Source organism: Chinchilla lanigera, unplaced genomic scaffold (assembly GCF_000276665.1).
Source record: "Chinchilla lanigera isolate Chin_1 unplaced genomic scaffold, ChiLan1.0 scaffold00004, whole genome shotgun sequence".
NCBI lineage: Eukaryota > Metazoa > Chordata > Mammalia > Rodentia > Chinchillidae > Chinchilla > Chinchilla lanigera.
Window position 1 is genome coordinate 37,244,447 of NW_004955405.1, and position 27,592 is coordinate 37,272,038.

The 27,592-nt window shown below is 48.3% G+C and overlaps 1 protein-coding gene across 5 annotated transcripts in view; it reads right to left on the minus strand.

Moving 5' to 3' along the window:
• The window catches only part of Nup37 (nucleoporin 37kDa), an 82,439-nt gene that overhangs the window by 29,123 nt on the left and 25,724 nt on the right, over positions 1–27,592 (minus strand). For 4 of the 5 annotated variants that reach the window (XM_013518775.1, XM_013518772.1, XM_013518782.1 and 1 more), the window contains exons 6-10: positions 27,231–27,321; positions 20,135–20,316; positions 19,308–19,358; positions 17,509–17,602; positions 98–409 (exon numbers count right to left, since the gene is read on the minus strand). In XM_013518775.1, the coding sequence (XP_013374229.1) occupies positions 98–409; positions 17,509–17,602; positions 19,308–19,358; positions 20,135–20,316; positions 27,231–27,321 (730 nt within the window). Of the gene's footprint in view, positions 1–97; positions 410–16,371; positions 16,637–17,508; positions 17,603–19,307; positions 19,359–20,134; positions 20,317–27,230; positions 27,322–27,592 lie in introns of those variants that run through there. The other variant, XM_005374567.2, reaches the window with a different exon arrangement.

The following is a 27,592-nucleotide window of genomic DNA, read 5'->3' on the forward strand; positions in this document are numbered from 1 at the left end:
GCGGGCGAGGGCCGGGCGGGCCGCAGGGGTGGCGTCTCCGCGGGCCCGGCGTCCCCTCCCACCCTTCCCGGTGGCCGGAAGTGCAGTTCCGACAAACCTTGGTCAGGTCTATGCCTGACCCCATGAGTGGGAGCCCGTCCTCATCCATCTCCTCGGCGGGCGGGAGACCCCCAGCTCCTCCACAGAAGTTCTCCGACGGAGCCCGCCCAACCCGGAAACGCAGTCCCAGTCCCCGCCCCCGGGGCCCTCCTACCGGAAGGAACCGCTTACGTTCGCCAATCATCAGGCGGCTTCCGGAGGGCCCGCCTCCTCGCTCGGCATGCTGGGGTTTGTAGTTCAGGATCCGGATTGTGACGTCAATCTCTGGGGCTTCAGAGCTGGCGCTAGGCTTGTGTCGAGGTAGTAAAGCCTTAAAGAGGGGACAGAAAGGAAAAGAAAGAAAAAGTAAAAACTGGGGCTGGGGATTTAGCTCAGTGGCACAGCGCCTGCCTGGCAAGCGCAAGGTCATGAGTTCAATTCTTGGTACCAGAAAAAAAAAAACAAAAAAAAAAAAAAAAAAGAAAAAGTAAAAACTAAGTCAGGAGATTCGTCCATATCTGAGGTTTTCCCTGCTTTGTATGCTCTTTTATATGAGTAGCTAGGGCATTCAATAGTTCTTTTTAATGTTATTATCCTACTAAGCCCCAGATACACTGCTAGGGCTTTGGGAAATATAGAAATTGGTCAGACCGAGCCAGCTCCGCTGGAGAGGTGTATTCTCTGAAGAAAGCGGTAAGGGCTATTTATGTTATTCCGTACTGGGCCACATCCCCAGCCCTTTTTATTATTTCTCTTGTCTGTCCTATTCTGACAAAATCTAAGTCACTCAGTTGCCCAGGCTGGGCACAAATTTGCAGTCTCCCTGCCTCAGCCTCTCAGAGTGCTAGGATTATAGGCATGTGTCACCACACCTAAGTCTTTCTGATGACTTTATTCTTTTTTTGGGGGTAGTTGGATTGTTTTCAGACAAGGTCTCAATGTGTAGCTTGGTCTGGCCTTGACTCAGTATATGTAGCCCAGGCTGGTTTAAACTCACATTGATCCTCCTGCCTCAGCCTCCCCAGTGCTGGGATTTTAGGTGTGCACCACCATGCCCGGCTCTCATGATCTTTAAAACATGAACTGACACATCACACTGACCCCATGAGTGGGAGCCCGTCCTCATCCATCTCCTCGGCGGGCGGGAGACCCGGAGCTCCCCCACAACACTATGGAAAGTGACAGACACTTGGGTCACTGAAAGGATACAGCAGTCACCTGGACGGAGGTGTATACCTGGGGTTTAGTTCAGATTCTGAATGGGCAGTTTGCCGGCTGGATGACCTAGGAACCCTCCTGTGGACCACGAGATGCCCAGCACTGAAAGATGCAGTCTCTAACCTCAAGACATTTGTGATGCTGGGAAAACTTGCCGAACTCTGATGTTCAGTGTCTACATAATCATGCAGACAAACCACTGTGAAAGCTCTGAGTGTGCATACGACACACACTCATGCACACACTGGCACAGGCATCCGCACGGATGTGAAGGGCTGCAGCACTGTAGCACAGTGCACCCAGGCCCCTGAGGGAGCTCCAGCGACAGACTCCAGCAGCTGCTCAGCAGTTTGGGGCGCAGCTTCGCACAGAGGGAGTGCAGGGCGGGTCAGAGGGAAAGTGGGGTGGAAGCTGAAGAGGCTGGAGAGGAGGAGGATGAGGCACGAGGCAGGAGAAGCGGACAGAGAAAGACCATTCAAGGTGCACCACTCAGCGTTTGATGCGCTGCATGCTTCCCTACATGTGCAGAGCCTATTTTAAAGTTGGACCGCACGCACCCAACATTTGAGAGTGTTTTTTTTTGGTATATGTGTGTTTTGTTTGTTTGCAGTACTAGGGAATGAACTCAAGGCATTAGCACTAAGCAATGTCCCAGCCCATTTTTTACTTTTTAAAGTGTATTTTGAAAAAAGGCGCCCTTAAGTCACTAAGATGCCCAGGGTTGAACTGGGAATCTTCCTGCCTTTGCCTCTCAGAGTGCTTCTTGAAATGTACACCTTAGAGATTGACCTCAGAAAAACCAATTCACAACCTGTGTTGAATAAGCCTAGAATTTGCATTTTAACCAACCCTGTCACCCGGGGCTACACCGACACAAAACCCGGAAAGTTACTCTTCCAAATGATAGGAGCCGTCTGAAACATTCTGAGCAGTGAGGGGCAGGGCACAGATTTAATGGAAGGCAGTGCACCGCTGGCGCACAGACGTGTAACGCAAGTTAGAAGAGCTGAGGTGGGATTTGTACCGGTAGAGGAGGGCCAGACGTTGAGTTGTAGATCCTTAAATATTTTGGTTAGCTTTCTTTTCCTTTTTCTTAGCTTTTGACAAACATCTGTTGGGCATCGAACATTTTCTAGGTGCAGGCTTACCTCGGAGGTACCGTGGACACAGATTCAGGCCGTAGTGGTGAAACAGTTATCACAGTGAAGCAAATCACAAGAATTTTTTGGTTTTATAGTACATATAAAACTATGTTTACCCTATACTATAGATTATTAAGTATATAATGGCACTATATCCTAAAAGAGTATGCGGAGCCTATTTTAAAGTACTTCATTGCTGGTGGGTGTGGTGACATGTCTGTAATCCCAGAACTCAGGAGGCTGAGGCAGGAGGATTTTGAGGGTTCTTTCTTTGTCTTTTTGAGATAGGGTCTCTCTATGTAGTTCAGGCTGGCCTTGAGCTCGCTTTGTAGCCCAGGTTGACCTTGAGCTCACCATGATCCTCCTGCCTCAGCCTCCTGACTGCTGGGATTACAGGCGTGCACCACCACACCTGGCTCAGATTTTGAGTTTGAGGACAGCCTGGGCTACATGGTGAGTTCAAGTCTCAAAAACAAAACAAACACACAAAAATCAAATACTATTGCTATAAAAATCTAATAATCATCTGAGTCTTCAGTGAGTCTTATTTATTTTGCGGGGGGAGGATGGTACTTGGTGTCGGTGGCCGCTGATTGATCAGGGTTGTGCTTGCTGAAGGGTGGGGTGGCGGTGGCAGTTTCTTAAAGAGTAAAATTTTATGTATCTTTCTACGGAAAGCTTCTCCTTAGCATGCAGTGCTGTTTGATAGCATCTTACCACTGCAGAACTTCATTCAAAGTTGGAATCAGGCCAGGCTGAGTAGCAGGCCAACTTGGGCTACATAGTAAGACCTTGTCTCAAAAAACAAAACAAAAACAAAATTGGAGTCAGTCCCCTCAAGACCTGCTGTTGCCGCTCCAGCCCAGTCACGTGAGTCACTCCACCTGTATCGGTAATGCCTGTGGAATCTTCACCCAGAGCCGCTCCCGTCTCCAGGGCCCCTGTCTTTGTTCATCCAGAAGCTCGCTTCATCCGTCATCTGTACCCTGAGAGCCCAGTTCTCACTTATTTTCACCGCATCTGCACCTGCTTCTCCAGTCAGGGTCAAGCTGGAGCCGCCATCCTCCGGACCTTGCGAACGATGGTATTTTGACCTCCTCTCACGAGTCACAAATGCTACACCCGCGTCTAGGAGGTTTTCAATTCACGCTGCCCAAAATAAAAGGTAGCTGATAGGAAGTAGGGGAAAGGGAAAGGGGTGAGAGATGGAGGGAGACGGGGCGAGGGGAGGGAGGAGGAGTGAAGCGGTGCTGTGTCCATGACTGCACCCCAGGGGTGCGAGCGCTGTTGCTGCAAACGCGCAGATGGGAATAACTGCTCCCTAGGTGAAATAGGAACTCCCGCCCCCAGCTCCGCGCAAGGCCTCCTTCCCGGCCGCAGGAGGCCACCTCGGCTGGCTCCCCTTTCTTCCTGAACCCGGGGTCGGGCTCTGCCCGGCGTGGCCTTTGGCACGGCGTCGTGGCACGTTCGATCTTCCGTCCAGATATTAAAGCCGTGCACCCGGCAGCAGCGTCGCTGCCCTTCGCCCGATCGCTGAGAAGCGCTCTGACCCCACCGGCTTTCTCTGCCTTCACAGCTGGGGGAAGACGTCTGGCTTTGGGCCTTGCTCTCGGGGCGGCGCCACTGTAGCTTCTGCCTGAGACTCGAGACGCTTGCTTTCCCATAAAGCGGAGGGCCACCGCGGGGCAGTGGCGGTTTAACCTCGGGGAGGCCTGAGGACGGGGCGGGGCGGTCAGACCACGGGCGACTGGGCTCAAGACGCCCCGCAACAATTAGAACCGCACATGGAAGATGACAGTCACGGCGTGCACGGCGGGTACAGCGGTGACAAAGAGGTGGGTCGGAAAGCGAACGCGGGTTCCGGGAGACTAGCGCACGGACTTCTCAGCACGAGGCGGTCACGGATTCCGAGGAATCAACACAGTCCTCAGAGCTCAACAGAGCAAAATAATAAAAGGGGGTATGCCTGCGCTGTGCTAGTGCCACAACTATGCACAAGATCGCCGCGTGACCGCGCTAGGGAACTGTCCTCATGTTTTGTTTTTTGCTCTTGATAAAGTCCATGAGCTGGGATTTTTCCATTAGACTATAAATTTTTTGGAGCAAGGATTCTTCTTCTCTTCCTCAATTAGAATTACTTACTCTGCTTTTCAGTGAAAACACATTAATGATTTTAATATGCAGGGTTTTTTTGTTTTTTAAAACACAATCTCACTATGGCCTTGAACTCGGAGCAGTCCTCTTGCCTCAGCCTCCCCAGTGCTTCCATGACAGATGTGCACCCGCCATAGGCTTTAATACGTAGTTTTGAGTACTCATTCTACCCCAGGCCCGGGGTTGTCACTGGAGAGCCACCTTCCTGGCTACCCACCGCCTGCTCAGCAGATGCTCCTATGCTATATAAATCACAGTGTAGCGGTGAGCACAACAAACACATTCCCTGGTGAAGCAAACTGCTAACAAGTTAACAATCAGGTACTGAATTGCTCATGGTCCAGACTGAAAGAAAAATGGAGAGATGAATAGTGAGAAAAAGACGAGCTTACTGTATTCCTTGAGGAGCATTTAACTCAAATTAATGAAACTAGAGGCAGCTTCCTGAAGGAGCTGAGGCCTGAGCTAAGTTTTGGAGACATGAGATTTAGCATATGAAAAGGCACTGGGGTCTGTGTTGTGGAACCCGACACCACCAGTCCTGGCCACCTTCTCTAGAAGCAAAGAATGTGGAGAGCCCTCCCCTTTCTCCCCGCTTCCCCACTCTGCCCCAGAAGACCGTCGTTGGTAGTTCTGGGCTCTCGGGACCCATTCTCGGCCTTCTCCTCTTTCTGCACAATCACCTTGTCCTTCCCCAGCTCCCAATCCCTCGCCCGATGCAGAGGGTTAGTCATCCCCAAAGCTGCCATTTCTCGGCCTTTCCTTCGGTCCTTCTTCCAGCTCCCCTGCAGTGGCCCTGAGGACACTTCTGTCCGCTCCACCTCCCCGGCGTCAGGTTGGGAGAGAGGCGTTCCTTTGCTTCTCATCGCTCCGCCCGCTGCCCTTCCTTTCGCCCGAAACAGGTCACAGAGCTCCAAGTGTATGGGTGGGGTCAGCGGTGTGGTCCCTGCAGGCCTCATGCGCAGGCCCCGACTATAATTAACACTATAATGAAGTGTTCTGAGGGTCTGTTACCTCCCTAGGCCCTGGCTCCTTGGTCCCTCCAGCGATCTGGTCCTCCGCTCCAGGGGCAGCCACGCCTTCCTGTCCACCCAGAAACCGTCACGCCACCACGATCGCCTGGCCCTCTGCACATGCGAGTGAAGCATCCAGCCAGACACCTGGCCCCGTCTTCCCGCGCACGGTCTCCATGGCACTGGGGGTTCTGAGGTACTAAGTTCTCCTCTGCTCCAGGGTCCTCACTTCCTTTCTTACCCAGTTAATATCCTGTGCCTGGATATAATCCCTCCACAGACCTGCCCCTCAGTCCCCCTTTGTCACACTGTGGGGGACTGACAGTTGGCCAACTTGTAGCCCCAGCTGAACTGACCCAGCATGCTGCTGGGTGTGGGAGGCCGGCAGCCTAACAGGAGAGCTGGAGAGGGGGCGTTTAGAATCTCTGGGGAGCTGTTGGATCCGGAGGAGCTCCTCATGCTGGCATTCCTGATGAACTCGGCTGCTCTCACTGTTGGTGGAGCTTGGGACCTTGTCACTGGGAATGGCTACAGTTCACTCTCGCGGAGCACTAGTTCTTACTTTGAGCGTTGCTTCCTGGCGCCAGTGCAGATCCCTCACTCCACTGGCACAGATCCTTCATCCCGCTGGCACAGACTTTCTAGCTTCCATCACTGGTCTTTGGGCCTTCCGAGTGAAGATCCATGAGACCGGCCTGCGTGAGGCATTGTCGTGGGCTCTTGGCCCCAGCTGGACTCATGCGGTGTATTGTCATGGGCTCGAGGTCTTCAGCTGGACTCAGGCAGGACATTGCTGTGGGATCCAGGCCCTCAGCTGGATTCTTTGGTCTTAGTGTGTGGACAGATTTCCTGCGCAATCTTTGTCTATGACTCTTTGGGTGACTATTATAATCTTATAATTAAGTGTTCTGCATTATATTGTTTCCCCTTGCAAAGCCCCAACTATAATACATACTTACCCAGAAAAACCTAGGCTATCAGACATTCTGCTTTTCCTATGACTGCTGCCAACCGCACACGACCAGTGCTGGCTGGGGGGGTGGCCCAGACCCCTTCCACTGTACATCCCTGTTCTCTTAGAGGTTAGATCTTGCCGCTGCTGCCAAATCTGTTTCTTTTTTGTTTTTTGGAGACACTATCTCTCTTTGTAGTTCAGGTTGGCCCTGAACCCTCTATGTAGCCCAGGCCAGCCTAAAACTCATGGTGATCCTCCTGCCTCAGCCTCCCGTGTGCTGGGACTACAGGTGTGCAGCACCAGGCCTGGCTCTCACATCTGTTTCTGACCACACTGGAGTGCTTAGTCTTCCCTTCCGTCCACTGTTCAGATCCCAGCCCCACTCCCGGCTGAGTCCAGCACCCGTTCTGCCGGGTCACGGTGACCATCCCCAGGGACCGTCCTCCCTCTCCCTGCCTCCCAGAGCTTCTCTTTTATCAGATCATTTCTGTCAAAATCCAAACACGGCGTTTTCATAACATAAATATTGACTCCAATTCTGTATCTTCCAGAAAAACTTCTCAACAGATTGCCCACCTTCCTGTCCTTTCATTTCTCTCCTCTTCTTTGCGGACCTTTGCTAAGATGCCCCACTCGGATGGAAAAACGGGCGCTCTCAAAGCCCCCAGGGACCTCGGGTGCTAAGTCCCTCGGTCCTTCCAATCCACTTGACTTACACGCGCGATGTGATAAAGCTCGCTCCCTTCTCCTGATTGGAACTTGCTGGACCCAGCTTTCAGGAAAGTACGGCTCCTCCTCAGCACCCTGGGCGTGTCTCCCCAGGTGCACATGCTGGTTCCTGATCGATTTCCCAGCGTCTGATGCCCCGCATCACTGTAACTCATCCAGACACTGCAGAAGCTGGCGAAGTGAAGCAGCGTGGACGCTGATGTCTGGAAGGTCGGCGGGGCTCTGTCGTGCACAGCTTGGCGGCTGTGGGCAGGGAGGGGAGCCCGGGAGCGCGCCCGGGCTCCTGGACACCGCGGGACCCGGCAGCACCCTGGTTCCCTCCTTACCCAATGGGTCTCCTCCACCGCTGCTGTCTCATGACCTCGGGGTAGGGAGGGGACCTAAGTCTTACTTTTGTCACTTGGGTCTTTGCAGACCCGACAGCTTCTATCACTGGCCAAGACTCAGCTGCCTCCTTAACTCTGCTGTTCCCCGCAGTGCCCGGGCATGCCCACGCGCCTCCCGTGCCCAGGCCGGGCTCCTCCTGTGGGCGACAGTGCGGCGTCCCTGCCCTCCTCCTGAGCGTGCTCCTCTGGAGTCTTCTCACAGCCGATGCTTTTCAACCGCCCGGGGAAAATATGAGTTTTATCTGCCATGGATTTAAGGGCTTCTTCACACTGTTCTTTTCTTTTCTTTTTTTGCCTTTTTGAGACACGGTCTCGCTGTGCAGTTCAGGCTGGCCTTGAGCTCACTTTGTAGCCCAGGCTGATCTTGAACTCGCAGTGATCCGCCTGCCTCAGCCTCCCGAGTGCTGGGATTACAGGCATGCGTCACCACTACCGGCCGCTCACACTTTACTGGATTCTAATCATTTCATCCTCGGTGCTTCCCCACCGAGAACAGAAAGCCACCTTGGCGCGCACAGGCTCCCCGAGCACGCTCTGCGCGACCTCCCTGCAGCCCGCAGTAGGCGCGTCGGTGCAGCACAGAGCTGTTCCCCGTGAGGGCGCTCGCCCTCCGTCTGGTCTCCGCGGGCCCTTGGCAGGCATCTGTTGAATGGCTTTGGGGCCCGCTGACCACGGCCCCCAGCTTGCTCGTCCTCCGTGAGCTCCTGAGTTAGGCTGCGTACACAGGCAGACTTCGGAGCTCCCCGCATGCACCCTGTCCAGGGCAGAGAGGCTCCGGCCGGAGAAGTCTCTGGCGATGTGTAAGTAGCAGATGTATTTACTTCTCTGTTCAGCACAGCACTGCCAGAAATACGAACTTCTCAACCGGCCAAAGGACAAGCAAGTTTTAAAAAGTGGTTTGGCTACTTCAAAACAGAACGATCGCAGATGTGGTCCTGAGCTAACAGAAGCAGAGGGGAGCGCCCCTCCGCCTCCAGGGCCCTGCATTACCGCTCCCGGGCATCCCCAGCCCCCACAGCGCTGGCTCCTGCCGCTCCCGCTGAAATAACTGCGCTTCGAGGCGTAACAGGAGCAATCCACAGCGCAAGTCCTGGTGAACTGGCAGACCTCCTCCGGAGTGCACAGCCTTAGGCTTTCTGTCGCCGGTAAAAATACGTCACCAGATTTCACTGACTGTTGTGACTTCCGGAGGCAAAAGTAGTAGATAATGAACACTGAATAGTAGTAAAGACCACGGATGCCACGACGTACACAGTCAGTGAAATACCCTACAAGAGTTTTCCAATTATCTCTGCCTTTATGGCACTCACTAGAGAACTGCTGTCACTGCATTTTGTCTTGGGTAAGTTCGGAGGACAGGGAAGGAGAGAGGTGCCCGTTTTTCTTGCGTTTCCCCCTAGTTTTGGGATGCCCCTCCCCTTAGACGGGCATGGAACTGGTTCCTAGCAACGAAAAGGACAGATCAAGGTCCCTCATTCTTATCCCTCCCCAGTGCAGTCCCCAGTAGTGACAGCGTGGCTGAGACTGGCCACACGCAGCACTTCTAGCGGCAACAGTCCAGCGTGTTAGGAATTCCGTTTCGGGCTGCTCCTGTCAAACGTGCTGACTTCGCTGACAGCCTGCGCTGAAAGCTCATATCCTGCAGGCTGGAGGCTCAGCTCCTCTCTAGAGAGCTAACTGCCTCACAAGAAGACCTGGCGATAGTTACACGCAGGGAGTCCCCCCAAGCAAGAGTGCCTAACGACTGCCCTTCCCTGGAGGGCTGCCAAAGGTGTCTCCCTACTCCCGGTGTTCCTACTGAGGGAGACGGCAGCACAGGGAGGGCGACGCTTTGAGAGGCCCTGCTCGTACCGGGCTGCCGGGAGACGGAAGCAGCAGCGAGGGGGCTAGAGCCTCTATGGGGTTTTTGTTGGGCGGGAACAGATAGCAGGGTGGACAGCTTAGGCCTGGCTGCTTTGAATACTTCTCATGGATTCAGGAATAAAGGGGCTGCCCTGGCCTAGTACTGGGCCCTGACGCTGGTTACTCCTATTAATATTGGCTTGGTGTGTGTGTAAGGTAAGGGTAGGGCTCGGCTTGGTGGGTGTGCATACTAAAGGACCTGCTGCCAAGTAAGTAGTTACTACCTTTAGGACTAGCTAGCTCCGAGAGGGGTGTGCAAGGCCACAGATGGCCGGGTGGAGTGCTTCATACCTGCACTCTGGGAGGCTGAGGCAGGAGGCTACAAAGTTCCAGCTCAGCCCAGGGAACTCAGTGAGCTCTTGTCTCTAAATTAAAAAAAAAACAGGTGAGGGATATAGCTCAGTGTGAAGGCTCTGAACCTCCAGGACCACAAAATAAAAACAGAAACAAACAAAAAAGCCGCCAACGCTAGGATACCAAGAATACGGAAAAGAGAAAACCATTCATGTAATTGGCCCTGTGATGAGTGGATGTCAAATGGCCAAATACAGAATCTCAGAAGGCGAGGCCCCCCCACCCTTCGGTCTGTGACGTGTAAGGAGGCCGACGATGGGTCGCAGCAAGGCACTCCGTCTGGGGTCGCGTCCACTGACCCCCGTCTCAGGAAGCGACGAGGGCAGGCTGCCGTGGGCGTCTGACTGTTCTTGGTCAGCCCTGTGTCAGCAACCCAGAAACCCGGCCATGCCCGCCACAGGAATCGGTCCCCCGGAGTCCACCTGTCTTCACACCCTGCCCTGGAGGAGGACGAGGAAGCCTCTTCACTGCTGTCGTTCACACCGGCCCGTGTTCACGGTGCCCCTGACACCGCGCATAAGCCATCTTTGTCTTCTTGTGAACTCGGGGAGTTGCCAAGCTTTGTACTTTGAGACCCAAAGTCAGCATTCTTTTTATATTCTTACACTGGCAATGGAGCCAGTTAGCAATCCACTAATTTTAAAATTAAGGACTTATTACAAAAGTGAAATATTTGTTGTGGAAAACATAGAAAGAAAATGCCCAGGAAGGAAAACCATTACCCACAGTCACTCCTCCTGGCAGCAGTAACATTACCATTTTCTGAGAGTTATGGTTCTATATCTCCAATTACTAAGATTTTCTTCTCCCCTTTGGTTGGAGGTAGAAATGAGGTAGGCCTGGCCAGGCGTATTGGTACACCCTTGTAATCCCAGTACTCGGGGATCCGCTGAGGAAGGAGGATTGCTGCAAGTTTGAGACCAGCCTGGGCTACATCGTGAGTTTAAGGCCACCCTGAACTACACAGTGAAGCCCTGTTTCAAAAAAACCAGAACCGCCCCCCCAAAAAACAAATTATGCTTAGCTCTCTATAGCTTTAACAGTACTCTTCCTTCTTTTTTTTTTTCCCTTTTTGAGATGGGGTCTTGCTATACAGTTCAGGTTGGGCTTGTACTCACTTTGTAGCCTTGGCTGGCCTTGAACTTGCAGGGATCTTCCTCCCTCAGCCTCCCAAGTGCTGGGATCACAGGCTGCGCCACTACACCCTGCCTGCCCTCTTTGAGGAATAACCTTCTCTACTTATTTAAAAAGGAGAGTAAATGATGCCTTTACCAGCTACTTCTACTTATCCCTGCCTGGCTGTTTCAGCAAATGACTCAGAACTGGGACTTCTTAAAGTAGTCAGGTTACTTTGAATCACAACTACATGAAGTTGTTAAAAAGTGTAGGGGCTGGGGATTTAGCTCAGCGGCTAAAAGCGCCTGCCTGGCAAGCGCAAGGTCGTGAGTTCGGTTCCCGGTACCGGAGAAAACAAAACAAAACAAAACAAAAAGTATAAAAAGTGTATTAGGAGTTCCCAATAAATAGTACAAAAGGACAGGGGCTGTCGCTCAGTGCGAAGGGCCTGGGCTTGATCTGCTGTGCCGCAAAAGAAAAAGCAAAGATTTCAAGGACTAAGCTGGCAGTCATGAACCCTAAAGCAAGTGATTCAATGCTTTTTATCACAGAAGCCCGCTGGCCCTCTTCTGTGGTACAGGGGATCAGAACCCAGGGCCTTGTGCTTGCTAATAACAAGCAGTCTACCACCGGGCTCCATGTAATACCACACCTATATCATACGTGTGTATACATATACACGGATGCACACAGTGCCAGGGCTTCCTAACTCTCCAGGTTTCTGGCTGGGCTCTGCGAAGGCCACTGTCCGGACAGGACCGGAGTTCCCCGGCACTCATTTCCTCCACTTGCTAAGGTGTTTCTGGGTAGGAAGCAGGCGAATGTCAGGACACCCGAGCGATCCTTCAGAGATCACTCACAGGCCGGGATTCTGCTTCCCACGTGAGAAACATGTAAGCAAGTTTGATTTGGGGGGTCTATGTATTCTCAGGGCCCCAGGAGGTCATGGTTTCTAAGGAAAAGGAGGAATCTGGCAGTGGCAGTTTGAATACAGTTTTGAGAGAACTGCAGCTACTCCCTATCTTCCCAGTATGTGGCATCGTAGGTTCTGCAGATTACAAACACAGGTGAACGCAGTTTAGTCAGCGGCAGTGGGTGACAGGGAAAGGAACAGGTCAGAAACACTGAGGTGACTCCTGGTTTGCTCCTCAGGCCTGGAGTCTGGTGTGTTTCTGCGTAGACTCAGGATGGGGTGAGGCCTCTGAGGCAGCGAGATATACTGACAGGCCCTAGACTTGGTCCAAATCTAGCACCAGGGAAACCTTCCTAGGTAAATCTAGTACCAGAGCTCTACAGACTGCAGGTGAGGTCCACTCTCACAGATGTCCTCCTGGAGCAGGGCAATTCGGAGAAATTGTTCGACAGCCAGGAAAATCAGTCCTGTAGGACATTTGGCCATACATTTAAAATCCCGGAAAATTTAAATCTCAGAGAGAAAGGATTAATTTTTTGGGTAGTTTGGCCAATGAAATGATTATACAATAATTATAACAAAATATCAGTTATTGTCTTAAAATAAGCGCCTAGCTTTCATTAGTATTAGTGGAAGACAACTAAACCTTACATTAAGACAGTAGAAAGATGTATATTAAAAAGTAACAGAATGGTGCAGCTGAAACCGAACACGAGCTCCAAGCCGTCTCTTACAATGGTAGTCTAAGCTCGAGTGAACCTATACGAACTTATTTGGTTACACAGTCTGCATCTTCTTTACCACTGCGGTATAATTTATCGTTACTCTGCCCTGGCTAACTTTAAAGGTTAGTTGTCTGAGACGTACTTTCTCTGTACACTGTCTGAAAAACAGAGATTTCCTAAAAGAGTATTAGAAAGCTCTTACTTGAGATAGTTGCAAAGATTATGCTTAATTCCAGCCAATGTTGAACTCTTCTTGTCTGGAGTTGGCTAGATGACAGGGTAACAGCTGTGTTTATAAGAAAGATCAAAGTTTTCACTTAACCTCCGTTAGAAGCAAAGAGATCAGTGCATTTTTTGTGTTTACCACAAAGAAATAGACACACAATACAGCACTATAAATATAGTGGGGAGAAATGAATATTTCATAGATCTTTAAATCCGTTCAGTTATTCAAAATTGTCTGGCAAGGCCGAGGGGCCCGGAGACCTCCTTTTCTACTGAGCATTGTTCACATGGATTCTGTAAGCTTATGTAAGTGTTACAAGTCCCAAGGAACTGTTAAAAATCAGTGGAGAAGGCAAATAACTATATAACAAAGACCTAAGTTAAATTGCAACCAGCGGATCCGCAGACATTCCCAGACAAATGTCACAATTCTACACAAGGGCAACAACTGTTTTACTATAGTAGTTCAGAGAAGAGCTGAAAAAGTCTCAAGGTGGACTGCACGCTTTGGTTTTCTGTGAAGTCTGGGTGCACACAGGCAAAAGAAGCTGTATTTGTTGAACTCGAGCAGTGGACAGATCACAAATATGGATCCGTTTTTGCTTTTGTGAAATGACATCTTCAAAGCTCATAGCCTGATTACTGCATTGTTATGTTTAGGTAACAAATGGCTATTATAAATTAAAATCTTGCTAATAAAACATGTATGGTTAGAAAGGAATGCTAGCTGCTTTAAAACGCTTTTGTAATGCTTGCTGACATGAACATTTCTGAATCAGCAGTGTGTGATGATTAAGGACACAGTGTTATCTGCCGCCCTTGCACCTGAGCTCACAGACAACTTGTAAAGACATACAGGAACGCCGTGCGCTTCCAGGGCTCCAGCAGCCCCTCCTGAGAAATTAACTGGAAAAACGGTCATTTCCACCCTGCTGACCTTATCTGGACACTAGTGCAGGCTGCCGGGGGGAAGAGTGCTGGGCTCACATCACTTCCGAGTCACAGAGAGCCGTGGAGATAGTTGTGGGCCCAGAAGCAGCACAGTCCTGTCTCCTGCTCTCTCACCAGCATCCCTGGAAGGAGGTCAGATTTTAGATAATCCTAAAAACGGGACACAACTGTGCAAACCGTATTTCCACTTCTTCTCCACTGACAGGAGATTTAGAACAGCCACAGAACATTTCTAGGCCAGTGTCAATATGCAGTCACCAATTACTGAAGAAACAAAACTGGAGTCCGTGGGTGTAGCATTTTGGGTTTTGCCATGGGAGGGACATTGAAATATTCACAACACACAGGCCAAGTCATAAAAATACATGGGACATACAAGCCTGTCATTTTGCTCTGACATCTTGTGATCTTTGTTTCAACAGTCTTAAATAATATATGTTTTAGCACGTAAGACCTTTTTTTTCTTTCCACAATGTTTGTCAGTAAAGCAATCCTGAGGAAAACGTAATTTCAACAGAAGAAAACTCTCTTAGACATATTTATAAATAAAAATGAAAAAAAAAAAAAAAAGAAAACCAGGAAACACAGTATCAGCACTTGTGTTATTTACCAGGGAACAGAAGTGACGGCCAATAACTAACTCCTCCTGATTCAGGCTAACATAAACCTATTTCGAAGAGCAGTTTACAAGGATGAGGACTAGCATCATGCCATTGCAAATCAAACACAATAAAGCTGAGCGGAGTGGAGGTCGGAGAGTGGCCCCGTGGCCTACGTGTGCGATCTAAACAAAGAACGAGCATCCTCTGCTTCTAAGCACTAAGGGATGTGGGTTCCTCTCACTTCCTGAGAAGGCCTCCTAGCACCACTAGACAGTCACAAGCGGAGCCACCAGGTCCCTCCCTTTAAGGGTAACACCTCCTGCCTTTTTTGGTGTCACTGTATTTACGGGGACCCCATGGGCTAGTTTCCCAAGAGAGCTCCCCTGATAACAGGCGGCAGTCCTATTGCGTGACTTCATCAGACAGCTTTCAGAGAAACCATATGCGCTCCTGGACCCCCAGGCCCACTATCCTCATCTGCCCAATCGGCCCTAAACACAGCTCCCTCCAGTCCTATAGCAGTTTCTCTACATCAGCTTTTCTAACTATGAGACAGCAATTTTCAAATGCACTGGGATAAGGGATACCTTTTTTTGATATTTTGAAATGACAGTTTTTTTTTACGAGAGTCACTATCGACAGTGTACCCTTCTGGCCAGGCTGATGCTTTTAGAGGTCTCTGTCCCATTAGAGATGGCCGGAAGGGACCATATCAAGACTCCTGCTCGTTGCTTCTCCCCTGACAAGCCCAAAGCCTGCTTACGAAGGGGTGGTACTGCCTTGCTGGATAATCGATTTTACTGTGGTAAATACCTGTTGGACATGGCTATGCAGTATTTCACCTGTATTCCAACGCATGTAGTTTACACCAAACATCTACATGATTACCAGAGTTCACTCACTGAATTTTTAATTACCTGTAACATTTTCCTATCCCTTAAAGAATAATTTTTTTGAATCCATAAGATACTTACAAGACACTTTATGAATAGAAAAACTGAATAAAAATATTTACTGCTACTAATAAAAATATTTTTCAAAAAATAAAACTGTACAACTCTGAAATAAATCAGAGCTCTCTGGACTGTGGAAGAGAGATGCTGGATGTTTCACTTACCTGTAATCATCGAGGCAGCTCTAGAAGACAGCGATTCCGGTCCCCATTTACGATACAACAGTGCATCAGGAGAGGCACAGGCTTGCGGGAACACAGCTTGCAGAGATTTGCTGCCATCTCTACCTGACCAGCAGGACCTTCACCTTATCCTTTTTTGACTCCGTCATGATGGGTCACAAGAACACAGCGTGGAGTCGTACGTGATGCGGACAGGACGACCTTGCAGCGGGTGAAGCAGATTCTGTTGTCTCTAGGCGGCGTCCCCTGCGCGCTAGAGCTTCCTACTAAGAAGGACGAATGTCCACGCGAGTGGAAGCCCCGAAAAGCGTGGACCCTGTGCCACTGTCTCAGGGCTTCTTTATCCCTATTTCAAGATGTTCCAAAACCTGAGACGCCAGTGCACACAGGTTTGCAGACAGTACATGGGGGCCGGGGTGGGGAACATAATCTGTCCCTTTTTAAAGAAACTGCCAATTTTTTTGGTGTTAAACTGTATAATAAGTTACTAAGGACATTACAAGGCCTTGTCCATATAGGTTGCCAACCAAATGATACATGGGCACATCTATACACTCAACCACTTCCAGGTACACTGAGAAAGTTCTATTCTCCTTTTTAAGTGTTTGTGTCTCTGAGAATCAGGAAATAAGCATTTACTCAAAGGGAAGACAGAATGCACTTCGAATAATCCTTTAACAAAATCAAAATCACTGTTTTCCTCTCCCTGTCTTCTCTGTAGCTAAGCTAAGTGAATTTAAAAATACATCCATATATACAGCAGAGTAGGAAAATAATTGTTCAAAACATCAACACTTTATTTAACAAAAGCAACAACTGAGACCCTTCTAAAATTTACAACATATTTGATATAAAAATAAGGAATTCTTCAAAATATGCAGTAGCGGTACAAAGTTTCAGAGTAGAAAGAACAGACGGTTCGCGTCACACCTCAGTCACCCAGAAGGACAGCTTGCGGTCGCCCCCCATTGCGCACAGCGGGAGGGTCCTGTGCCAGGAGAGGCCGGATCCCACGGCGACCGAGCCTGTGAGGACGGGCTGCAGGCCCGGGGGAGGAAAGTGGCACAGTGAGCCTCGGAGCTCAGGACGGAAACTTCCAAAAACACCAAGAGCACTGATGGATTATCTTTGTCTCTAGCAGAAGCACAATTTAAAAATACACTGGATTTGGTGGCACATGCCTGTGGTCCCAGCACTCAGAAGGCTGAGGCAGGAGGATTGCAGAGTTCAAGGCCAGTCTGGGCTACATAATGAGACCCTGTCTCAAAAACAACAAAACCGCACAGTGCTTGCACCTGGCAAGCGCGAGGTCATGAGTTCAATTCTCAGTACCAAAAAAGCCAAAAACCAAAACCAAAACCAAAAAAAACCTTCCACTCCCCCCAAACCAACAAAACAAAACAAAAAGCAAATAAATAAAATAAAAATAAAGGACTGGAGACTTGGCTCGGCATGAATATTTTGGGCTCAATCCCCAGTACTGCAAACAAAAACAAAGGTAAACAGAGAGACAGACCAAGGCGCTCCAGCTGAGACATAAATACATAGAAACACGCTTCCTCAGAGGTGAGTACACACCGTGTACTCGGACACCACCCTCTGAGTGTGAATGCACAGGACAGCCGAGACCACACCAACTACATGAGCAAAATGAAGTGGACATGTTTAAACGAAAGAGAAACTACAGAAGCAACAGAAGAAATAAGCTTCTTACATGAATTTTGGCAAAGAAAAAAATGTTGCCACAGGTGATTTAAACATCAAGATGCCTTCTCTTTCCATTTATGCAGATACCAGACATAACAAACTATAACCCTTTCTAACTATTTTAGTTACTACAAATCTGGGGGCTGGGGATACAAAAGTCAGAAACACAAATTAAAAAACCACGAATGCCGCGAAGGCATTACCTGAGGGTGCCCGAGGTGGTGGATCTGGAACTGGCTGCTCATCTTGCCAGGGTAACCAGTGGTTGCAAACAAGCTCTCACTAATTGTGGACCACCTGGGAAATAGGAACGCGTGAACATAAGCACAATACCCTAAGGGTAAGGGCAAGCTTTCTGGAGCAAGTTATTTCATTTTGCACAAAAGCTGTAGCTTTTACAATCCTAAATTTGTTCACATGGTTTAAAATGTAGACTGGGAGATCCAGGTTAATCAGTTATAAATATTTCCCCACTTTGTGAGTATTTATTCAGTGCTTAGCTGTCTGTCATCGCATTAAGTTCCAAGCTACACAAGGCTGACATGGTCTCTTCCTTATAATCAAAGGGCAGAGTGTGGTGGGAGACACAACAAGCCACCAGACAGATACAAAGTACTTCACAGGACAAAACATTTAGTAAGTACATCGGATGTTCACTGGCATTTCTTAGGAAGTGAGTGATACAAGCATGTGTTTTCATTCCTTGGGATGAAATCAACGCTTGAGGCTTTGTGGGTGTTGCAGTTCATTGAATTACAACTACGAGAGTTTTTTTTTTTTTTTTTTTGGTTTTTCTCCGGTACCGGGAACCGAACTCACGACCTTGCGCTTGCCAGGCAGGCGCTTTTGCCGCTGAGCTAAATCCCCAGCCCCAACTACGAGAGTTTTGATAACATGCCTGGAGCTGCAGTAAGCGCAGTGGGGAAGACATTAACCAAAGAGGGATCCTTTCTCATACATACACACATGCGCACGCACGTGGATGGCTGGTCCAAGACGTTGTTACTGCCTGTCCAGCAGCCACCTGGCCTTTCTTCAGCTGCCGTGTGCCCAACACTGGGGGACGAGGCATACGGAGAATGCTCCCTACTCTTCTCTGACCTCACAATGTGGCATGAGGCTACGATGGCAGGTACTCCCACAGCCATCTTGCAGCTACGAAGCAATGAGCCTGGGGCCATGACCCTGGGGATGGCACTGGGCAAGGATGAAAAGGCTCCGAGTGTCTGATGACCCTTCAGAGTTGAGAAGCCAGCCTCGAGACTGCCCCTCCCAACACCCCAGGACTGATATTCACTGATTTAGAAACATATTACTCGCTGACCTCTCTGAAATCAGGACGTGCGCAGCTTAGAATCAATGGCATTGTTACACTCAGTTAAATACATTTTGCTGTTAACAGTGGTATCCTCAAGTCCTATAACTATGTTGGGGATATTTTACATCTGATGAAAAACAGGGGATTATAATGCTCTGGTTTTAGTCTGATACTCGGTTTCCCTGTTATTTAGAGCTGAAAGTAGCTTAATGATAACTTACACAATGGAATACTACGAAAAGTGAGCAAAAATGAACAAGAAGTTAATGGAAGTGAAAAACCCAGCATGTAGAAGATACACATGACGTGGCGCATTCTCCTTTAGAAGTGAGCTTACTATGTAAGTGCAGGTCTGCATACATCTGAAGCTTTACCAGCACGGCCAGCAGGAAAGCACAGTATGATCCAGACTGCTGAGGTGGCACACGAGTGCTAATATTTCTTTTGTGAGCTACGAAGTTTTGCAAAGAAAATATTTGGAAAACAAATCCACTCCTTGTTAAGTCCACAAAACAAAAGCACAGACTTAGTTGGGAAAGTGAGTTAGCCCTTATAGTAACCTCTATAAAACAATCAGGAAAAGAAGAAATTAGGTGCAAAAGTGAGGACTAGGAAATAGTCCAGGGGTGGCAAAGCACAAAGTAATAAAATGAAATGGCAACACGAACAAAAGTGGCTCATTACCTGAACAAGCAGGCGCGGTCCATGTGAACGGGTCTTGTCTCTTGAGGGTAACTAGAAAGCAGGATTTTGTATTTTGTGAATTATGTTTTTAAGACTCAAGTAGATAAAATTAAATCCAGGCTTTAAAGGTATTTTCTCTTTAGGGGCCCGATGACAAGGGTCTGAGCGTTTGATGACCCTGCAAAGTTAGCCTTGAGACTGCCCCTACACTACACCTGTGTACTGTCCTGCACTGACTTAAAAATGCATTACTCGCTGACATCTATGAATCAGGGTGTGAGTGGTAACAAAATTCCAAGCCAAGCATGGTGGCGCAGGCCTGTAATCTGAGTGCTTGGGAGGATGAGGCACGAGGAGCACTGCAAATTTGAGGTCATCCTGGGCTACATAGTGAGGTCAAGGCCAGCCTGAACTACTTAGTGAGACCCTCTCTCAACCAGACACAAAACAACAATAAAATGCCAAGTAGCTCTCAGTCAAAGCAGATGACACGTGAGAGTCACGTGGCTTTGAATCACTCCAGGGTACCATCACTCAGCGGAGCCGGTGTTGTTTCTAATGTAAGTAAGCAGTACTGAGGTCAGAGCTCAGGAAAAAAGAAATCAGTTGCAAAGTGAGGACTAGGAAATATTCCGGTGCTCTGTCCTCTCTGGGTCTCTCCCAGCAGCGTGCAAGGCACCATTATGTCAAACCCCACAGCTCCAGCACTTTTGCTGAAGACACTTGTTTTCACTCTACAGTGGCCTGGGTATATAAACATCCCTGTGGATCATTTAGTCAGTTAATGATTTCTGTGTAAGTCAGAGAGGGATACGGTGAGGAAATACCTGGACCGAGTGATATCCCAAATCAGCCAATCATTTCCTGCAACTGCTCCAACTTTGAAGGTGTTTTTTAAACACCAGTGTGCTGACATTAGTGGTATCTGTTCAGATTCAAGAGACAAAATAGCCTGATGGGTCACAAGATCGTAAAACCGGATCGTTCCATTCTTCTCTGCAACCATCAGCTGTAAGACAGAAAAAAGGAAACTTAACCACTTATCTCAAAGCCCAACCGGAGAAGCAAGCAGATGCAGGCTACACAATGCAACGTAAACACACTCATGTACGTGACAAGGAAGATCCAGGGCGTGGAAGTAAGTGAAGGCCGGGTAAAAAACTCCCTGCCAAATACAGACAGTACCTTAGAGAAAAGTGGCAAAAGGAAACGCAGGAGAGCTAAGTGCATCAAGAAAGTTCGGTGATGAGGGACATGATGTCTGGTCTCTAGGAAGAGCTCAGCCTGAGCGGTGTCTCTCGGAGTCAGTTATGCTGTCTGGAAAGGACAGGCAAGCACTTGTCTCTCACACAGACCCACCCGCATTACCTCTCCCTACCCAGTTTAAGTTGTTGCCCGGTGGAAGGCAGTGTGGCACAGGGGAAGATCACAGGCAGGTCCGAGAGCTGACTGCTGGTTCCGTTTAAAAAACGAAAGACTCTGTGAAATGCTGTACCAAATGCACAAATTCATAAGATGAAGCTTAATTTTATAAAACATGGAAAACATCATCAGACTCAAGGCAGCATGGCCTCAGCATATGTGGTGGTGGAAGACTAGATCCAGAGACTCTCGACAGAGTGAGTGAGGAGTTGATGCTCAAAGAGAATGCTGTGAGAACTTCTCTGTCTTCTGTGAAGCTCTTTCTTTTTCAGAAGGCTCTTTTAATTTAGCTTATATTAAGGTAAAAACATCTCTGAAGGTTTGAGGTGGCAGCAGCAGACTGGAACAATGTGGGAACTGGCGTCAGAAATCTTGGGCTCTGCCACCCATCTGTTGAATGACTGCGGAAGATTTCTCTTATCTATAAAATGAGGGATAACCATTTCAGACTCAAAAGGTTACTGTATGGCTGAAATGTGACTGTACTTTAGGAAAGTACGATTGTACCACGAAACAGCATAAAAATACTTCAACCACTTCTAACAAGACAGGCCACGCCAGGCCCAGGGCTTTGGCAGCCTTCTTGCTATTCATCCAGTACCGAGCACCTACTATCTTTCTATGCCCTGTTCAGTGGATTCTCATCTGTGACAGTTAGGCGTTCTAGGCTGTTCCAAGCAGTGAACTACAAATACCGAAGCATGACTCCAAGGGGAAATGGAGGGTTAAGCTCTCTGGAGCCTCTTAGTACTTTTTTTCAAGACACGCTCTTACTACACAACCCACGCTGGTCTCAGATTCATGCTCCTCCTGCTTCAGCTTCCTAATGGAGGGATTACAGGCACGTGCCACCCTGCCTGGCTCCTCACAGCATTTTTGCCAACTGCTTAATACGTAACTTTGTGTTTCTGTTGAAAGACAGCTTATGTAGCATAAACAGACGCATTCACAGACCTCATGAGCAACAGCAGTGCAACTCAGGCTGAACACAGCTCAGCTGACTCGTGTCTCCCCTGGCATCACTTGATGTGCCCAAGAGACCCTGTGCACAGTACATTACCAACAAAAAGTGTAGCGATGTAAGACATGCAGCACTGAACAGATCTCAGAAACACACTTACTGATGCTGTAAGGCAGTGTCCCTTGTTCTACCTTAGGTGGGACTACACAGTATCTATTTCTGGACATCTAAAAAGTGTTGTGAATACTGATTTTGGGGTTACAAAGAAATTATAATGAGTAGATGAATTTGCAAATACAGACTCTGCATTGGAAGGATCACATGCACACCCACACATGTAATCACGGCTAATTTCAACAGAAGTCAAAGATAAAAGATGGAGCCGGGTATGGTGGCATATCCCTGTCATCCCTGCACTTGGGAGGCTGAGGCAGGAGGATTGCCATGACTTTGAGGCCATCCTTGGCTACATAGGATCCAGCCTGAACTACATGGTAAGACCCTGACTAAAAAAAAAGATAAAGATGGTATTTCATCTTACAACTGTTAGATGCTATTGTTTTATGCTTTCCAGATGGCAAGGCTCTTCTGTATAGTTTATCATTCAACAGATTTCAAAGAATTCTAGGATGGAGGTAACCAGGGACGTCTCTCTTTCTGTCTCATTCTCACCCGGACCATGGTCAAAACGTGACTTCCGGGTTTGGTCTGCTGGGGCTGCCTGATGGGAGCTGCGAAGGTTACTGACCACGCCAGGCAGTGGGCACTGACTGCTTACTATGTGCTTTGTAAAGGATTCGACAAATGGAAACTCATTTCGTTGTTACGCACTTTACGAGAGGAGAGGAGGAAGGCAGCGTTTCAGTAACTTGCTGAGGGTTACATCAAGTGACTTCAGTGTGACTCGGCTCCAGGCAGGTAACCCGAGTGCATGTTCTTACCACCTCCCCGTGTGACTCTGTGTTCTAGGTTTCTGAGGCTGGGGTGACACAGGAAACGACTCTGTAAGAGTATTAGTCAAGCAGGCAAGAGGAGCAAGCACAAGGTCCCAGAGACAAGTTTAAGGCTGTTGGGCGTGAGTTAGCCCTGACAACAGGAAAGGGAAGGTGGAGCTCAACGAGGAGAGGAACGACTACAGTAACAGTGAAGGAAAAATTAACAATGAACAAAAAGTTTGTGGATAGGGAAGGAAAGAATTAAAGGTAACTTTAGGATTTTGAGTTTATGTGATTTAGAAGAGAGACTTCCAAACATTTGGAAGTTATGAAAATATAAAAAGGAGATGGGATAGGGTAGTATCTTTAGAGGAAAAATAAAAAATTAAGTTAAAGCATATGGAAGGGGCCTGAAATAATAAGTTCAGCATTAAGATGTAAATGTGGGGATGATAGTTCTTAATAAATGTTCTCATTTCTTCTTTTTTTTTGAGACAGGGTTTCACTATGCAGATCAGGCTGGCCTTGAGCTCACTTTGTAGCCCAAGCTGGTCTCGAACTCACAATGATCCTCCTGCCTCAGCCTCCCAAGTGCTGGGATTACCGGTGTGCGCCACCACGCCTGGCAAATGTTCTCAATTCTTATCTAGGTTAGTTTTTAAAAAGTAGCCTACTGTATACTGTATTTACATGAGGTTATATTAACATTGTGGTGGAACCCTTGATCATGTTTTAAGCAGACTCACTGCTTGAGTGGAAAAATCTAGGGATAAGATAAAATTTAGGCTGGACTCAGAAACGAAGCCTATACGTTTCAAACGAATAAATGAGAACATTTCACTCATGTACACTGCAAACAGATCATATCTGGGCATCAGGTTTCACACTGGAATCTGCCAAAGGTCAGAATGATTTTGCTCAAAGCCCAGTGTGCCTGCAGAGTGGAGACATGCATGGACTCGTAGGGTCAGAGAACCCATTTCTGCTGTTTGAGGCTGACCCTCCCTGGAAACCCTGAGAACACCTGACTATCCCTTCTCTGTCAGCATTCCACTAAGTAGACTATTTCATTCCAACTCTGTTATGGTTTGTGTCTGGGGGCCCCCCAAGCCTCATACGGTCATGAGGCTTTTTGGAGGTGGCTGAATCAGACTTTGTGATTCTTGGTCCAATGCTAGGAGTAAGGGCGTGAGTGCTACACCTGCCCTAGGGTGAGAAGCCTGCAGAAATATAAGGGACAGAAAGAGGCTCGTCCTCTCTCTCTGTTGTTGCTTTTGCTGTCTTCTGATGCCATGAACTGTTGCCCCTCTGCCATGTGCCACCCTGCCTTGGAGCCAGCTGATTATGGACTGAAACCTCTTCACACTGAGCTAAATGAATCTTTTCCCCTCTAACTTCGGGTAGTGGGTATTTTGTCTCAGCAATGAGCAAAGAACTAAGACAGAATTTGGTACTACACAAGTGAGGTCATTGCTGTATAGCTGACCACGTGGTTCAAGAGCCTTTAGGGATGGTTTGTGGGAAGAGTGTGGAAAGGTTTGGAGATGCTGGCTGAAAGAGTAGAGCTGGAAAACCTTGGGCTGCGCTATATGGGAGATTCTGGTCAGAGCTCAGAACTCCTGCTGTTAAAGACCAGGCTGAGGAGGTTTCTGCTGAGAAGAAGGACTGCACTGGCTGCTGGACTTCAGATGATATGGGTTATGGTTTGGCAGAATGTTTGTCTGCATTTTGTTCATGTCCAGAGATTTTCCCTGAGACTGTGGCCAGATCAATGTTGAGAAACAAGAGCAAAGAGCCCAGCAGAATGATTTAAAATGTTGTTTGGCCAGAAAAGAAGCTCCAGTAAAGCTGTGGACTGCAAAGATGGAGAAGAGATCTTGACTGCTGACAAGAACAGGAGAAGAGAAAAGATGGCATGAGGGCATCACAGGAAGCAGCAAGATTCCACCCTCTGCAGCCTCAAAATTGCAAAAGTGAAAGACTTTCATTTGGGAAAAAAGCCCCAGAGCACCATGCTCCAGAATGGCAGCAGCCTAGAGAATTTGTTCCTCAGCACTAGATTCAGAGTGCTCAGTGATCCAGGCACTTGATCCCTACAGCCAAGAGAGAGGGAAGCCTGGCTACTGCTCTAGCTGGTAGCAGACCTTGGCATCATCCACAAGGGTCTGGTTTTAGGTGCATGCAGAATGGGAGAGTTGTGGGTTCAGGAAGGCTTCCACCTAGATTTCACAAGGCTGGGATGCCAGGCAGTGTGCCGCACCTGAGGGGGCAGTGTGTGAAGCTGTGAGTGTGAAGCCAAGGTGCAGTGGAGAACTCAGAAATTTGGAGAAGCCAGGAATGTGGATCCTCTGGGGAAAAGTGCAAGGAGGGAGCAGAGTCAGCCCAAAAAAGAAGCCACGGGAGCTAGAGCCACTGGAAGTGCCACAGCGGTGGAGCCACCCAAGCCCTTTGGAGCTCACATCTTGACACAGATTACCCCAGATGCTGCACACAGAACTATAAGACTTAATGCTTGCCCTGCTGGATCTCAGACTTGCCTTGGTCCCATTCTTTTACATCCCCATTTGTAACTTCTGGAATGGAAATGTCTATCTTGGGCCACTGAATATGGAAGCATTTAGCTTTCTTTTCATTTGTACAGGGGTTCACAGCTAACAGTTTGCCTTACATCTCAGAGGAGACTTGGGCCTTGGACTTTTTAAGCAATGAAACAGTTTGAAACTGTGAGGACTTCAGCAATTATGCCTTCAGCATAAAGGGGTGTGCAAGAGTCTTTGCAGGGGGCAGGCTTTTAGGAGGCAGCTGAATCAGAGTTTGTGACTGATTCTTGGTCCAATGCTGGGATTAAGGCTGTGAGTGCTATACCTGCCCTAGGGAGGGGAGCCTGTGTACAATATAAGGGACAGAAGAGTCTTGTCTGTAGGTGGTTGCTTTTGCTGTCTTCAGCCACCATGAACTGTTGCCCCTCTGCCATGACACTCTGCCTTGGAGCCAGCTGATTATGGACTGAAACTCTACAAACTGTGAGCTGAATAAACCTACCCCCTCTTAACTTTAGTTGTTGGGTATTTTGTATCAGTAATGAGAAAAGTAACTAAGACCAACAGTGTCTGTGTTGCTGTATTTACATGGTTTTCTTTCTTGTAATTCAGTGTGTAATTTATAGTAGGGACCTTATTCAGTCTTTTACCCTCTATTTCAGTAACAGTACAGTATCATGAGAACTAATCCTGGGAGCAATTCACAAATACATAGTCAAGAAAAGTTTGCAGTGCAAAAAGAAAAAGACACCAAGTTGTTTAAAGAACAGGGTAGTAGAGCTTGGAGTTGCAAGAGGTTGGACCAGTGATGTAAAAGACTGCCCTGCGATTATGAAGGAAGCACAAGGCCACTGGAAACTCCTGAAGGTATGACCAGTAACAGTAGTAGTGGCCACTGAGTGAGATTAGTTAGACCAAGGGACGAGGGACGAGGAATGCAGAACCAAATTTCTGTAGGCGACGGAGTCAAAGATTTAGAAATAAAGGTGTGAAAGAGTAGTTTCTGTATTTTTTCCTTTATGTGGGACAGTTGATCTTGAGCTTGTGGGGTGCAAACCAGCTCTAGATGTCTCCAAATCCCCATTTCTTTGCCTCCAATTCTTACGTGTCCAAAGACAGGCAGCAAAAGACACGCCTTTGTAGGAGGGTGACAGCTTCCAATTTAATGGGGGGTGGAAGAATGTAGTAGTTAACAACAAGAACTACTGACCGGGCTGCATGGATTCCCACACCAGCTCGCCCACTTCCTGGCCCCGGGGCCTGGGCAAGATGTCCAACCTCGATGAACCTTTCTGTCCCTATGTGTAAAGTGGGGATGACCAAAGACCTCCCCAAGAGGCTTGAAGAGGATAGATTAACCAAATTCCTTCTTTTATATAAACTCGAGAGAGGAACAGCAGGTGGAGGCAAAGGACAGAAGATGTTAAGAGGGCTGTGAGAGCAAGGTGCGGGGTGCTGATGGGAGTTCTGGGGAACAGCTGCGGGTGGCATCTGGAGGTGAAACCGCAACGCTTCCCTCCTACAGAGATCCAACAGCGCAGCAGTGCCCACGATAGCAGCAAATAAACCACTCTCAACAGCTCGTGTTTTCCCAATGGAATGGAAGCTCTGGCCAGCTGATAAGAATTCACAGTGGCTGTTTAGGACTTTACAAAGCCTTCTTCTAGATGGAAACGATCACCACTGTGGTCAGGGCAAAGTCTCCTTATGCAGCCAATGCTCTCCCTTCATATACACTGTCATTCGGGGACGTGGCTGTAACGTTTTGTGTTTCTTTTCTTTTCAGCTGCACGCTGCTACACTAGACCATCTGGGCATGAGTTTTAGACTGTTATCTGCCCAAGGTCAGGAAAAAAATGAACTTCAAATAACTGCCATTTACAGATGGTGGTTGTCAAAACCTTTACCAGTTTTAGAGAACCTCGTCCAGACCCTAGACTAACCCAAGTGCGCTGTGTGCCTCGTGGCCTCTGGGTGGGAGAGGCACGGACTGCCCTCCTGGGGGGGTGGGCACGTGCTATGTCTGCGTATCCTCTTGAGTTGGATAAAAGTCATAAAGAATAACCTTAAAATTCTCCTCAGGATGCCAGCACACACTCATACCAGGGGAGTGAAGAACAAAATGAGCTGTTTGCCTTCCTTCCAAGTTCCAAATCCTGTAAGAGAGTAGCAGCATGTTACATATGCTCGGTAAATCACTGCAAAAGCATGAAGTGTCCATCACTGTGTTCAAAGCTATTACCACAGGTTGTACGTAGGCATGTGTACTTGATGCACGTCTTCCGAGGAACTGCCCGGCAATGATCTACTTTTAACTATCAGAAGTATACTCTTTTCTTTTGCCAAATCAATACTTTTCATCCAGGTTTACTATACAAGGAAACAATTATAATTTAATTGAGGAAAGGCTCATACTCACTGAAGGTT